Source organism: Eschrichtius robustus, chromosome 11, assembly GCF_028021215.1.
Source record: "Eschrichtius robustus isolate mEscRob2 chromosome 11, mEscRob2.pri, whole genome shotgun sequence".
Lineage (NCBI taxonomy): Eukaryota > Metazoa > Chordata > Mammalia > Artiodactyla > Eschrichtiidae > Eschrichtius > Eschrichtius robustus.
The window spans coordinates 10,335,100-10,350,983 of NC_090834.1; the positions used below are offsets into that span (position 1 = coordinate 10,335,100).

Consider the following 15,884-nt stretch of genomic DNA (forward strand, 5'->3'; position numbering starts at 1 on the left):
TGAAGTGTTTATAGTTTGTTTTTAATCAGAAAAATGAGAAAGAAACACAAGGAGATACATTTATTTCTGGGTAACTTTAAGAGTTTCATTATGCTAAGAAAGGGTAGCGATCATTTAAGAAATTAGAAGAGCCAATATAAAACCAAAAAGAAATCAAAGGATCCAGTATAAAACCAAAAGGCTTTATTCCCTAGTTCTTATTCAGCCCCAATATTAACTGATTTGAAAATAAATAATTAAAATAGTTTTTCTTCCTGGAAAGTAAAATATGGCGCCGTAATGTAATAGGGCCCCATATTTTAAATCCTGTATGAAGCAAACATGGACTGCAGTTAGATGATGCTAGGTCATCACTCTCAGTGCAGAGCAGTGGGTTGGAGCTTCTCTTCTCCAAATCCATTCCCTGGGCATCTCTGGTCATATCTTGTCTATACAATGTGAAGGGCTTTAAAAGCAGCCACAGCCTGTTTTTCCCTTTCATGTCTGTTCTGCAGTACTTCCAGCAGTGAGATTTCAGGTAAAATGTCTTCTTTTCCAGCATGGGTTGGATTTTTCTTTTCCTTTGAGGCTTGATCACTCAGATTTGAAGGTTTGGGTTTGGGGATGGTCTTAGCATATTCCAAAGCCTAAAAGCAAAAAGATAAAATTTTATTTGAGATGGGAAGTGAACCCTGGATTCCTTAAATTAAATCTAGTCTTAGGAAAGGTTTATTGATAATATAATTGGAGACTATTGCTACAATAATGTACTAAGGAATGGATGGAAATGGAGACCAAATGGAAAATACAAATATTGCAATATAACGCACAGCTTAAACAAAATAAATTAGCCATGTGACAAAATGCTGTGGAAAAAAAGAGAGTTGAAGAATGATATGTACAGTTGTGACTCTGGATGTTTTCTTTATAAAACTGAGTTTTATTCAAGTGCTTGAAAATAGATTTCTTATGTGTTTGATCTATTTAGCTTCTGGCAGTCTTATTAAAACCAAACCTCTATTAAGGAGATATTAACTGACCTTTCCATCCAAAGAGGACTTGTTACAGGTTGAGACCAAAGACATCACTGTAGTTGAGATAAAACTGAGTCTCCAGTATTACACCAACTATTCTTGTTTCTGGGTTCTTACAACTCTGGCAATTATTTATTAGAGGTTGAAAATTTTTTTTTCCTTTTCTTTAGCGTATCTATAGACACCTGGATACTAAAAAAAAGGCAGTCTTTTTTTCAGTGATGTCAGTTCTGACAGGCATTACAATAAAAATGAGATTACTGAATATGATTTCTAAATCTGCCTTTATATGTTTTACTTTTTTAAAATTAACCATTTTTTAAAATTGAAGTATAATTTACAATGTTGTATTAGTTTCATGTGTACAGCAAAGTGATTCAGTTATATATATATATATATATACATGTATATATACACATATATATGTGTGTATGTGTATATATATATATATGTGTGTGTGTATATATATATATATATATATATATACTTTTTCAGATTCTTTTCCATTATAGGTTATTACAAGATATTGGATATAGTTTCCTGTACTATACAGTAGGTCCTTGTTGTTTATCTATTTCATATATAGTTGTGTTATATGTTAATCCCAAACTCCTAATTTATCTCTCCCCACCCCCAGTTTTACAGTTTAATAAGAGTTTCTTGAGGGCTAAAATGGGAATGGATAGTATATGTAGGTCCTAGAAGGGGAAAAATCTCCAAAACAGAAAAACTCCAGACTTTTCAGTGTGTGTAGGTGACTTCTATTGGAATTTCTAATTATAGACTTGTTGCCTTGAATCTCTTCATGATCAAATAATGGACTGGAGAAAAAAAGAAAAAGTGGCATCATGGAAACTCAATCAAGTGGATTGAGGTCTTCAAGGTCTGAGGAAGAAAGGCAATAGATAGAAAATATGAGAGTCTGTGAAAGAGAACATGAAGTACAAATTCCTAAAAGCACCAAAGGGTCACTTGTCCCTCATGCAAAGGGTCCCATGTCCTTACTGGGACTGAGGCAGAGACTTGTACTGCAAACCTCGGTGTCTCCATAGAACGTATTTCATTCACATCACAACTTAGAGTTGGATGACTTCTGAGAGGGAGAACATCCTGTATTTATCATTTTTATTGAGTAGAGAAACCTATATAGTACCATCCCTTAGGAAAAATATAGAGAATGAACTTGAGAGAAACAGTGAAGGACTTTTCTCTGACATAAGCACCCAGAGATGGCAAGAAGATGCTAATTTCTTAAAACTTATTTAATGGTAGAGAAGGAAATTGATGGTTAATCAGGATTATTAGTTTTTTTCTACGAAACCACCTAACCATTGCATTTTTGTGTGAGAAACTCAAAATACTATACTTGGAGGAAAACATGTGGAAGACTAAAGATAACAGTGAACTTCAGGGAGAAAAAGAGGCTAACTTTCCAGCATCATATGTGTGTATATCATTTTTACATCAGTATCTGTGAATGATGGGGAGCCGCAGGAACAGTAGTAGCTAAATCATCCTGTGTGTTCAAAAAACGTGGGGAATTTATTGTCATGAGGTCACAGAGGTTTCCCTTTAATTCTAATTAAAAAGACAATTGCCTTGGTGAGAACTTCTTACCTTCTGCCGAGGGACAGCACATTTATTTTCAGTCTTTGCTATTTGTGGCTTTGACGGGATGGATAGTGCCTTCAAGTTGTATTCCTTTACTTGTTTTGCATATTCCTTTTGCTGTATTAATTTCTGCATCTGTTCAGAGAAACAAAGTGAGGGTGACTCACAGGTCCTGCTAGGTCGCTCTGTTCTCTATTTAAATTGACACTAATTTTAGTGAGCTGGGCATACAGTATCAGCCGCACGGGGGAAATGGGATCACCGCGTGTAAGGTGACAGCAGTGAAATGGTTAAGTTAATGTTTCTCCTACAAATAGTTTCTCTTGAGGGGGGGAATGTCACTGCAGTAGCACACCCAGTGTTCACTTAACAGTGGCTAAATCACATTCAGCCTCTTCTTTGTTGCGTTTACCCAATTTATTTTCATTTTTGCTTCCAACTTTGAACTCTACTCTCTTTTTATGCCTTGAGTGCAACTGCAGTTAAAACACATTAAATGAAGATCTCCTTTCACTAGAGGAAAGAGAATAAAGTGGATGCACTTTTCGTGGCTTGGGAAACTCTTACCCTGAGTGTCTTCTCTGTAGCCACTCTTCAGTATTATCAAGATAACTCTACTGGGAAAGACCAACGACCATATAACACACATCTCTTTTCATGTGCACGTGCCCCACTTTTCTGTTTGGGCCTTCAAAACTAACTAAAAGGTGGATACATAAAACAACATTGGCTGAGTAATTTTATTTTATGGTAGAAGGAGTGCCCGGGGCTTATTACCAATGCTATTTCAGAAGGGTCTCTATTCAGAGGGAGACACTTGAATTAGGACTTGGTTCTGGGGATATCTTTATCCAGTTTTGCTGGAAGACAAAGGGCAAATCCAATCCTGGAAATGCTATATGTACATCACACTCACTTTGTCTCTGATGGACTCAAGGTCAGGTCCGAGGCCTCCAAGCTTCACGTCTCTGTTCTGATAACCTTTCAGCTTGGAACTCTAAAAATACAATCAAAGAGACAGTTTCTTTTAAAGACTTGTATGTCCCCCACCCTCAAGTTGTCATAGCCACATAAGAAAGGGAAGAAGCAAAATGAAGAATGGCAGCCTGTGTGGGCCGTGGGACAGTGGGTGTGTTTCCCAACAATTCTTCCATTTTAATGGTCGTCATTGATAATCGTTTCCTTGGTAATTTGTAGCTGGTGAGCTAACATGTTTGGACTTTTCCACTTCTGCAATAAAAAACATTGAAATTCTGAAAATTATAAATAAAAAATTTCAAGTGAGTAAAATACTGCTTTGTTATTAACATTTTTAACATAACGGATACATTACTAATTTGCTGCTGCTGCTATGAGTAGTATGTCTAGTTTTGTACTGTTCACTGAACCAACTGATTTCCCTGGAAGAGACGATCTAAACGAATCAGGTAAGCACACTGCTTCGAAGAGAGGGCACCCTGTCTAATGTCATAATACTCAAAAGAAAGGAAACATTTAAGGGTTAAGAGTCTAAGCAAGACCCACTGAGAAACTCATTTTATTCAGTGTGATTTTGGATATTTTGAAAGGTACAAATAATTTTATATGATAATGCTTATTACTATTGCATATTTCAAGGGACAGAGTAACAGACCGAGGCTATTTAATTATTAAATTATGTCAGTTGAGCACAGTAACAGGCAGGAAAAATACTAACGCACTCCTGACTGTAGGACAGGTTAAGATATTCCCCAAACTCCCACTTTTGACGTGAAGTCTGACTTGCTACTTGCAGCAGATACCCAGTCTGAAGCAGCTTAGCTTTAATCATTCCACCAACTCACAAAAGATGTAATGTAAAGCATGAATAATTGCTTATTGCATCCCTGTTGAAGTTCTCACTATCACCTCGAATGAACATCGTGGCTGTCACAGAAAAACAGAACTGAGGGTCTAGCACTGCAGACTGACACAAAGGAAAGAGTGTGGCCCGAAGGGGTCATCTCCAAACGCCACTGACTCCTTGACAGGCTGAGCAGCTTCCAGTGAAGAGATGATTCTCAAGGGAGAGTGATGGCTCCTAACAGAGTTTGTTCTGGGTGACTGGCAATGAAAAATCCTGGATTTACTTGTTGGCTTCAAGTAATCTTGATTGGTTCTCAGTGCTGTAATTTTGTTTGATCTCTTTCCATCAAAAATCTTTTTAACAGCTTTATTGAGATAAAATTCACACACCACCAGATTCACCCATTTGAAGTTGTACAGTTCAGTGGTTTTTAGTATAGTCATCAAGTTGTGCGAAAGTCACCACAATCCAATTTTAGAACATTTTCATTGTCCTAAAAAGAAACCCCATACCCATTAGCAGTCCCTTCCCTCCCACCACCTCCAGCCCTAGGCAACCACTAAGCTACTTTCTGTCTCTTCAAAAGGCTTTCATAGTCAAATAATCCCTAGAATTTACTTTGATTTACCTCTCTTTGGCTGTTACAAGACCAAAAGGTCACAATGGCACCATGCCCCCCCCCAATTTTTTAAAATTAAATCAACAATAATAGTCTCATTAGGTCTCCAAACACAGGGGGAAAATAAAAGCATGTTTTCAAAAAATCCCCGGTGGGGTTTGCTGCTAGTCTTTGCATGAGATGCACACAGGGTGACATCAGCCAACTCTGGCTCTAGCTGACGGCTGACCAGACCAGATCTACCCCTTGGAACTGGTGTCCACTGGTCGTGGCTTTGGCAGAGTCTGGCATAGGATCTCCTGGTGGAAGGTTTCTGCCCGCCATCAATCACACGTCTTCTCAAGCCAGAAGAGTGACTTTTATTGTAAACGTGGGGCAAAAGGTGCCTGACTTGAAAATGACATTGACTGTCCCGGGAGGACTTGTTTCAACTCTGAGAGGTCATGCCCCGCTGTGGGGGACACTGCGGGGCTTTCCTCCAGAACATTCCTCAGATGTGTAAGGGTGAGAAAGTTACTCAGAGACGGGACGGAAAACAATGCCTCAAATACTGGGGAACAGCAAGTGAAGGAAGTTTGCTCTGCGGTTGCTGAACTTAATCCAAATAAACCTCGTCTTAGAAGCAGTCAAGCAGCAATACCCTGATTGTCTGTGACAACAAACACACGAGTTAATTACTGCAGCTCAGCTCAACACAGCTGTCAGAGAACTCCTTAAGCAGTTATTTTGTGGCAGGTTGCGGTAGATATTTTTATTACTGTTTGTCATCACTTGTGCCGTGTTAATCTCTCACTGCCTGATGTCTGGATTCAGTGGCATGGACAATGCTGAATGTTCATAAATTGGTCACAACAGAACTGCCAGAAGAGGAACGGTGCTTGGGCCTATTATCTTGACAAATCCTCGAATTTTTAATGTGATTCAAGTCGATTCCCTTGGAAACCACGAGATTTGCTTTGACTAGGAAATAGGCATGACCTGGGTAATGAGTCCCTCTGCCTGGGGCCCCGGCTACCTGCTGTCCTATACAAATAGCTCGGTTCTAAATCATTTTAGCTTCTGGAATGGCTTCCCGGACAAAGAGTGCTTCTGTGTCTTTGTCGGATGTAGGCTGAAAGTCTTGGATGGAGGAAATGGAAACGTGTGGATTGCAACATCTCTGAGAGCAGGAAGGCAGGGATTTCCCAAGTTGGAAAGAGGGCTTGGGAAGTGGGAAGTGGAAGTTCTCTTTCTTCCTCTTCCCTCCCCTCCCCGATCTTATATGTCTCATGATACACACCATCACTGGGTACTGTCCTCTGCCTTCCCTCGGTAAAACACAGATTCAAACTACCAAGAGGAGAAGGAAGGGAAAGGAAACTAACATTTAGTTGATGTCTATTCTTTGCTAGGCACTAAGCTAAGGTTTTAATACATTATTTCACTTAACTGTCAAACCAAATCTATAAAAAGAACAATTCTGATTGTGTGTATGAGGAAATAGGGGCTCAGGTGAATTAATAGCTTGTCTGAGTCACAGAGAGATTAGGTGATGAAAAATTAGAAATGGCTGAGTGCGTGACTTCCACTAAACCCTGCTCATTAGGAATTGTTAAAAGCTTGCATTTTCAACAATAATCCACAGTTGGCAAGAACCCTAACCCAGAAGGTTCTCTTCCGAGGTAGTGAGTTTGAGCTCTTTTTTAGGCCCTGGTAACTCGTAAATTCCAGAGTGACAGGACGCCCTCACCTTGAGAATGTGTTGGTTCCTAAGCTCTGAATACATTTCCCTATAGAAATAATAATACACACAGTGTCTGGCTTCCTAGTCCAGTCTACAAACCCTATTCTATTTATGAAGTACTTGAAAACAGTACTAATCGTACCTCAGATTAGGTACGATTAACTGTCAAGTAATGATGTTTTGGTGGAAAAATAAGTTACTTATGAACCCAGGAACACATTTCTTCTTATTTACTGTGAAACTGGGGATCATCCCAGCTCTAAACAACCAGTAGTGGTTTCCACAGCCTGGGCAAGAATTAGGTACCCCGGCAGGACGGAGGATGTGAGGGAGGGTCAGATGAGGAGCTTAAAGGAGCCCTCAGGTCGGCGTGTGGGAAGGGGCGGAGGGAAGGACCCCGGGGTTGTGAGCGAGCTGGAGGCCTAGGCTCTCAGGTGGCGGCAGTGGGCTGGGGCGTTTCATGAGCATCAACCTCTGAGGTTCTATCTCAGGAGGATACACCAAGCTGGTCCTCCTTTTCTTCTCTGCAATATGACCCACTGTCATTCTAGTCCAGCTTTCCCTTCTTCTCTTCAAGGCCACCCTTTCTTTTTTTTCTGAGGCTCCCATGTGGGTGTCCACTGACTTCACGATCCCCTATTCCTGGAGTGCCCTGCATCTGCCCTGCACACCACAGCCAGAGCAGTCTTTCTAAAACATTAATCTAACTGTGGTTAAAATTCTTCCATGCCCCCCGCCAACCCCCTTGCCTCCCCACCAGCTGAGGGATTAGAGCCCTCCTTCTTCCAATGACGAGCAAGATCCTCGAAGACCCGGTCCCCGACTGACTTCTCCACTGTCACCTCTCGACACTCAGCGCCTCCCACTTTGAGTGACAGCAGCCCTGAAATGCATCAGTTCCCAGCACGCTTTGTGTTCTCTCAAGCTTCAGAACATTCGCTCACACTGGTCCCTCTGCCTGAAATGCTTTCAGTCTTCCTTCTTTTGCTAACTCTCAATCATCCTCTAAGGTGCCTCACGATCACCTCCTGAAGCTCTGCTTGACCCGCAGGTGGGGATGTGTCCTCCTCTGTGTTCACTGTGCATCTCTCTCTCTTATTTCAACATGATACTGCTGGGGACAGGGCGTGGCTCGTTTGCTATACATCCCAGCACCTGACACAGTTCCTGGTAGGAATTCAACACATATATGTTGAGTTGAACTAAGGATGGCTCCGTAAATCTGCCTTATAGTGGACGCCCCACTGGTGTCCACTGGTCCCCCAGCTGCTGGGAGTGTTGTCTGCTATGGCTCACAGTCGAGTCCCTCCCTAAGAACTGCCCTCAGCCAGATGGAGCGGCTGTGCCCAAAGTTACAACCCTCCCCCAGAGACAGTCAATAGCCAATGGCTGATCCATGTGGGGGAACATCTGGGTTCCTTGCCTCTGAAGGGCCATCCCAACTTCAGAACCCTCATGGGCTTGGCTGAGGCATCCTTTGCACCAGCCTCAAAGCCGCCCCTTCTCCCTCACCCGGCCCTGCTCCCTCCCTCCCCGACAGGGGTGGTTCCCCGGTAACTCTCTTGCTCACAAATCTCCATTTCAGAGTCTGTTCCTGGCAGGGCCAATCCACGACAGGACTATTGCTTCTAGCCAGTAAACTGGGCAACTATTTCCCTGTTGCCCAGTAAAGCAGAATGCATTTTCCAGCCTTTTCCTTACTATTTGACACTAGAAACAAGTGATCTTTCCTGAGGGGTTTTTATTGTTTGTAACAGTAGAGAAACACAAAGGACATAAAAAGGCTCCTTCAACGCTCCTTCATTTCTTCCTGGAAACCTTCCTCTTTGCCTCCCACCCCCATTTCCCTTATTTAACAAAGCAGACCTGATGGGAAAGACCTAAGCGCCCAAGGGTGCTGGTCATGGTGAATCTTAGGTAAACACAGAACTCAGTAAAGCAAACATTTCAGAAGAAAGCTCAGTCATTGGCTGGCTGGCCTGGGTGTTTTACTGCAGGAGCTGAGGTGGGATGAAGGCTGAGAAGGGGTGGGGACTAGAGAGGAGGAAGGAGGGGGGAGGAGGGAGGAGCACCAGCAGCATCCCTATTCCAGGCCCGTGATAAGGAGAATGAAAATCCAGGTCCCTGTGTATTAGCAAAATAAAAGGTTAAGTAAGTAAGATGCTTTTATTACCTTAATGCTGCTGCTTTTCCTATGCTTCTTCCCCTTTTCCAGTTGAAACAGAGAGCCTTCAGAATTGCTACGGCTAATTTTCACTTGGTTTCTTTGGCTTCTCTCTGAACTGAGTTGGGATTCACTTTCCACCCTTGACGGTATGGGTGGAAGCGTGACGCCGGGTAAGGCCCCTTCGTGGGGATGCGCCTCAGTCAGATGCATTAGGGCTTGCTGGTGCTGCTGCATCGTCCGGGTGAGCCGTGAGTCTGGGGAAGCACTACCAGGTTGGCTCTCAGAGGAAGAATGGAACTTCCTTGAAGGAAAAAAAAAAAAAAGCACAAAGCTGTTAATGAAACCTAGATACATAAGACTTGTAGCATAAAAGTCTTCATGAACCGTTAATTTGATGTCTTTATCACTCCCCCAGTCAAATTAATGTTCTTTAGCTTAATCTTTTCATAAACACATTAACTTCTTAATATCCTCTATTTTGTCTTTAGGATACTCTAGCTCTTGCTTAGGACTTTCGTTTAGTGCATTCAGAATAGAAAAAAACATCATTCTGAAAAATCAAAGGCATTCCCACCGCAAAACACCTGGACAGGTTGGATTCAATTAAACAAATGCCCTTTTAATTAGATAGTTGGATTTGTAAGAGAGACAGGGCATCTTCAGAGACCACAAACTAAACAGAAACTAAAACTAAAGCAGATTTAGATAAGATGAAGCTATGGCTTTCTTTGAGGGAGTTTGGACCTAAGTGCTTGAGTTTCACCATTCAACACTGGTATGGGATATGTGAGATCTTAGCTCTGTGTCAGGCAGAGAATCAGAACTGAGATGCCTGCGTGAAGGCTGTAACCCTTGAAGAGCTACACCCTCGATAAAATGGCAGATTAGTGAAAAACTCATTCACCAGCCTTGGGCAACAATAAAGCAAGCCTATCTGTCTTAATGTAGGCTCTGAGGTGGGAAAAAAAATTCCCTGTAAATAGCTATGGGACAATATTTGGGGTTCAAATTTACCTTCCCCACATAATCATGGAAATCCAACACCAAGAAATTAACATAAAGTGATCCTAGAGGAAGGATACCTCTGTAGTATCTGGCAGAAGCAAGTTCTCTGGAAGGATACATTCCCACCCAAGCCTGCCTAGGTGTCTACAGATAAGATGGATAAGTTCACAATCCAAAATCCTAGAACATGTGAGTAAATAACCTACGAAGTATGAGAATCAGCAGATACACATGCACACACACACACAAAGCAGTAGTAGATTTCTAAGAACTTAAGGTAATTGAATATTAGATAGCATTCATAAGGAAGCATGTTTATAATGATTAAAGACATGAAAGAAGAAATCAAAACCCTGAGAAATATATTCTGAAAAAATAACAGGAAGGTTTTAATCAGAACCATATAGAACTCCTAGACATGAAAAACACCATTACTGAAATTTACAACTCAGTGGATACACTAAAGAGCATATTGGAGCTGAAGAGACTTAGAAACTTAGAGGAAATTTCTCAGAAAGAAGCATAGAGGGATAAGAGATGGAAATAAGAAACAGTGAAAAAGACACAGAGTCTAGAATAAGAGAATCAAATATACATCTACTTGGTGTTCCTGAAGGAAAATTGGAGCAAATTTGGGAGACATAATATTCAAAGGAAAAATGGGTGATAATTTTCCAGAATTTATGAAAGAAATGAACCCTCAGATTTAGGAATCCCAGAAAAAATCACAAGCAGGATTACAAATTTCAAACCTAGATACATCACAGTGAAGCTTCAGAACACCAAAAACAGAACTCAAAACCAAGAAGAGAAAAAAAGACAAAGACAAAAAGAATGATAATTACATTGATAAAAGACTTTTCAAAGAAATAGAGAAGCCAGGAAATAGAAAAACAGTGTTTTCAGAGAGGTTAATTCTTTATCAAGTTAAACATAATTTAAGATAGAGAGGAAAGTAAAGGAATTTCCGGTAAATTTACCAGTGAAATGTACTTGCTGAAAGAACTTCTAAAGGATCTACTTCAGGAAGAAAGAGTAAAATGGAAAAAAGAATGGGAGGCAAAGACAATAATAAACAACTGGTTAAATCTAGAACAGCACTGACTCTATACAACAATAATAAAACAACGATTAGTTTTAGAGATATAAGATGCTGGATAAAAATAATATGTATGGGGCTTCCCTGGTGGCGCAGTGGTTGAGAATCTGCCTGCCAATGCAGGGGACACGGGTTCGAGCCCTGGTCTGGGAAGATCCCACATGCTGCGGAGCAACCAGGCCCGTGAGCCACAACTACTGAGCCTGCGCGACTGGAGCCTGTGCTCTGCAACAAGAGAGGCCGCGATAGTGAGAGGCCCGCGCACCGCAATGAAGAGTGGCCCCCACTTGCCACAACTAGAGAAAGCCCTCGCACAGAAACGAAGACCCAACACAGCCAAAAATAAATTAAATTAATTAATTATTAAAAAAAAATAATATGTATGACACAAAGGGTGACTGGATTAGAACAATCCGATGATTTTGAATATGTCTGCAGAAGAATAGAAATTTTAACACTAGACTAGTTAATAATGTAAGTTAAAAAAAAAAAGAGAATAGAAAGAGAATATGCATTTCCAAACCAGTAGAGGGAAAAAGTAGCAGAAAGTTCTATCAGTTCAACAGACAATATTAAAAAAATAAAGACAATACGTATTGGAAAAAGTAGGGTGGCTAGGACAAATTAAGATAGTAGAAATTAATCGAAATACATGAGTATCACAAAAAAATGTAAGTAGTTTAAAGTTTAATATCTGCCCACAAATAACAACAAAAGAAAAGCCAAACAAAAAAACACATGAGAACTAAATAGTTTTACTGGAAAATTCTATGAAATCTTCAAGAAGCAGTTCCAATTGTACATGAAGTCTCCCGGAGGATATAAAACGGGGGAATTATTTTAAGGCTGGTATAATCTTGATAACACATCCAGACGGGGCCAATGACAGATTGGAGAATTTTAAGCCAGTCTCACTTCCTGCATGTGAATGTTAAATCCTAAACAGTGTTAACAAATCAAATCAAGCAATATATTAAAATAGTATGACAAGTTGGGTTAGTCCTAGGAATAAAAGGATGATGGAATGTTAGAAAATCTGTTAACACATTTAGCCACATAAAGGATTCAAGGAGAAAAATTTTCAATTGATGCAGAGAATTTGATAACATTAAACATCTATTTATGATAGAAGTTCTTTGCAGGAAATAAATAGGAATAGGAGGTCATTTCCTATTTATCTCCCTAACTACTAAAAGTTAAATATTTTTAATGGCAAAAATGTTAGACTCACTCCCTCTAAAGTCAGGAAAAAAAGACGAGAATGCCTGCTATCTATCTATCACTATCTCTTCTAGGAAGCGAATTCCGAATCTTATTAATTGTACATTCCATACCTCCTAGTGGAACACTTAAATGTCTTCTGATTAATTCATGTGTGTCAAATTGTCTCCCTACTTTGAAAATAAGCTCCTTGAAGGTTTCCATGCATCATACTACTTTTGTATCTTTTATAGCATTTTAGTCCTATATTCAGCCATATCAGGTATGTAATAAACACATTTGACTGAATGATATCGAGAAATACCCCGATTTTAAAAATAATTTTCTTTCTTCTAATTATAGAAGTAATGCATCTACGTTGTAGGGAACTTGGACAACTCAGAAAATATAAAGAAGAAATTAAAAATAATCCCAATCTCTCTTGCCAGAAATAACCACTATTGACATTTTGGTGTGTTTTTCATCTTCTCTGCACATTTTGACATAGTAGGTAGAGCTCATACTCCTTAAGTGTAATTTTTGCACTGTACTATTTTCTCTTTATAGAAGCATTTCTTCATAAACATGGTTTTTAATGGTTACATGATATTAAATATTATAATTAAACATTTCCTTTTTCAATTATTGTTGTCATTTCTGTAAATGATATATATATATATATTTTATTGAAGTGTAGCTGATGTACAATGCTGTGACAATCTCTGCTGTACAGCAAAGTGACTCAGTTATACACATATAGACATTTTTTTTTGTATTCTTTTCCGTTGTGGTTTATCACAGGATACTGAATACAGTTCCCTGTGCTATACAGTAGGACCTGTTGTTTATCCATCCTAAATGTAATAGTTTGCATCTACTAACCCCGAATTCCTGGTCCATCCCTCTCCCTCCCCTCCTCTCCCTTGGTAACCACAAGTCTGTTCTCTATGTCCGTGATTCTGTTTCTGTTTTGTAGATAGGGTCATTTGTGCCATATTTTAGATTCCACATATAAGTGATATCATATGGTTGTAAATGATATTTTTACACCCACGTGTTTTTTTTTCTGTATTTTAGATTATTTTATTAGGATAGACCATTACAGAGTTGGAGAGAATTTGTTCCCTCTGAACATTATTGCGACCCTTAAAATATACTGATCTTTTTTGACTGGGTCCCTCTGCCCTTCTCCCTCCAACCTCTGGTTTAACGACAGTAGAAAAAGTAAAGGAGACAGGGAAGAAGAAAAGAAATACATCAGAAGTGGACTATTTTCTGCAGAAATCAGAGGCAAGGACATCGTTAGGAGAATTTTTCCTCTTGCCTGACCATCGCCATGAACGCCCCCCGCCCCTCCACCCCATCCTCCCCCTCCTATCTTTCTCTAGCAGCCTCTCATTACTCTAGAAAACCACTTGAGAACAAGGAATTCTTACCATAATATTTCTAAGTTCTTATACTTTGTTTCTGTATAAGTCCCTTTGGGTTGCTTCTTATTTTCAGTTGATCCATTATCATTTATGTTAGAAACAGACTGAGAGCCTTTCTGGCTAAGGGATGCATGCTTCTTAGTAAGTTCATGAAGATAGTTCAAGTCCATATTGGAAAGAGTGTCAATGTGTAGCTGCTGATATGAAAATCTTTTCTCTTCTTGGTCTTTGTGTCCTCTTTCTGTATTAACATTCATCATTGAGTGATACCTGGTAGAATTTTTATATAATACCTTGTCAGAAGCCTGGTGTGGTGGAGCAAATTTATTGGAGGTTACTTTGGGTTCCTGGCTTCTCGGTATACCTGAGTATTGTAAATCATTGTTCGGGGCATTCATCATCACGACTGTTTCCTGTTTCACTGCAGTATCTATAGGCTTATTTGGGGTTTGCTGCTGTCTGGAAGAGTTATTCTGGTTTCCTTGACTGACAACCAGCTCTTCAGTCACCAAAGACTTTGGGCCATGCCGGTGCTTATGCTGTTTTCGAATCTTGTGCTTGCCTGGTCTTCTGGAAGGTTGCTGGCCATTGGTTGTTTCTGAAGATTGACCTCTGGGTCCACTGCTTGATTTTGCATTTTCAAATTGAGACCAGTGTTCCTGGTAATCCTAAAAAGATATTTTTAGTTAATATAAAGTTAAAAGATTGGCACTCTTCACAAATTTTAGTGTTTCTCAAACTGGGAGTTAAGACTTCTACGAAGGTGACCACAGAATTGAAAAGAGATAAAGAAGGAGAACAGAGGGTCCTTTCCTCATTTCGGGCAATGAGAGGGTGATTAGCTGAGTGGTTCCTCCTGGCAGTTTCAGATTATGAATTTTCTAGAAAGAAATAGCTTAGAATGGGCATTATATTAAGGGCAAGTCTTTGACTTAAGATGTTGTAAAATGAAGTATTACCAAATGGGGGGGAAAAAGCAGCTTTACCTCTAAAGAGCTGCATACAACGGAAGTGCAAATCAACATCAAAACATGCAAGTTTATCTTAACTAAGATGAATATTTAAAAAAATATTATCCAGAAAGAACATCAACAATTTGCTTTACCCACCAAGTACAAGTTTAATATGAAATACAATTCAGATTATCAGATCTTCTTACTCATATAGGTCAGAAGCTAGAAATGATCTCTTCACCAGATGAAACAAATTAGATTTTATTCAGAGAATTATAAAAGAGTCTGTGCGGTGATAGGACATCTGTGAAACCACAAGGGTTGTTTTGCTTCTGTTCCTTAATATAGCCTGTACTTAGGCAATCAAACATCTGGGGGAAATATTTCAATTTCAGAGCCGTCTTTATGCTTTCCAAAGTCTTGTAACAACAAAATGTACTCCTGGTATAATAGATACACTATGTAACTATATTGTGCTAAGCCATTTAGACATATTTCCAAGGAATAAAGCGCTCATTACTTTGTGAAAAACTAGCTGAGTTAAGAGGCCTTTGGAAAGAATGATTAAATGCTTACTGAAAACAGTCAGAGGACCATATGCCTCAGTGTGTTATATAACTGCAACATAATTCTTCCTTGCTGAACACACATGTAAAAAGCCTCTGTGGCCTGTATCTATGCAACGTTAATCGAAAAATGCAAGTTACCCAGATCATTTGAGAAAAAAACTTGAATAAATCATGTTTTTGCTCTAATTGTTTTAAGGATAAGTTCAACTTTTATTTCACTTTTCTGATATAATTGCTAAGGCTCATCCTACTCCTGTATAATATCATTTAATGGTATTCTATTTCTCATGAAATCTCATTATAATGATAAGGTTGAGATTATTCAATTTAAAACAGTAATATACAATATGACTTCTTATATCAGATTTTCAAGTAAGAATGACTTATAATTCAAAATTTAGAGTAAGTTTTTAGAATTTGAACTTTCTGGAGGATTGGCCAGGTTCTTAGTAGCTCCTCTAAACTTTAAATTTTTACCTGCGGTGCTCCAAAAAAGAAAAAACTTCCTTTTCTATCTGTATTTCAATTAAGAAGGGTCCTTCCTTTCATGCAGTATATTGAGCTGCATGGGGGAAATGTGGGCAAGGAGGCTCTGCCAACAGACAGCCCAAGAGCATCCTTCCTTGTAGTGGATCCAGAAGAACATTGTTATTTACACTCTTGTAGGTGT

At 39.5% G+C, this 15,884-nt stretch overlaps 1 protein-coding gene across 3 annotated transcripts in view; it reads right to left on the reverse strand.

The window, feature by feature from the left end:
- Window positions 1–428: 428 nt before the first annotated feature.
- The window catches only part of JHY (junctional cadherin complex regulator), a 61,620-nt gene continuing 46,164 nt past the window's right edge, over window positions 429–15,884 (reverse strand). For 2 of the 3 annotated variants that reach the window (XM_068556370.1, XM_068556368.1), the window contains 5 exons: window positions 13,699–14,360; window positions 8,965–9,259; window positions 3,541–3,621; window positions 2,631–2,759; window positions 429–626 (listed from right to left, as the gene is read on the reverse strand). In XM_068556370.1, the coding sequence (XP_068412471.1) occupies window positions 429–626; window positions 2,631–2,759; window positions 3,541–3,621; window positions 8,965–9,259; window positions 13,699–14,360 (1,365 nt within the window). The remainder of the gene's footprint in view (window positions 627–2,630; window positions 2,760–3,540; window positions 3,622–8,964; window positions 9,260–13,698; window positions 14,361–15,884) is intronic. The other variant, XM_068556369.1, reaches the window with a different exon arrangement.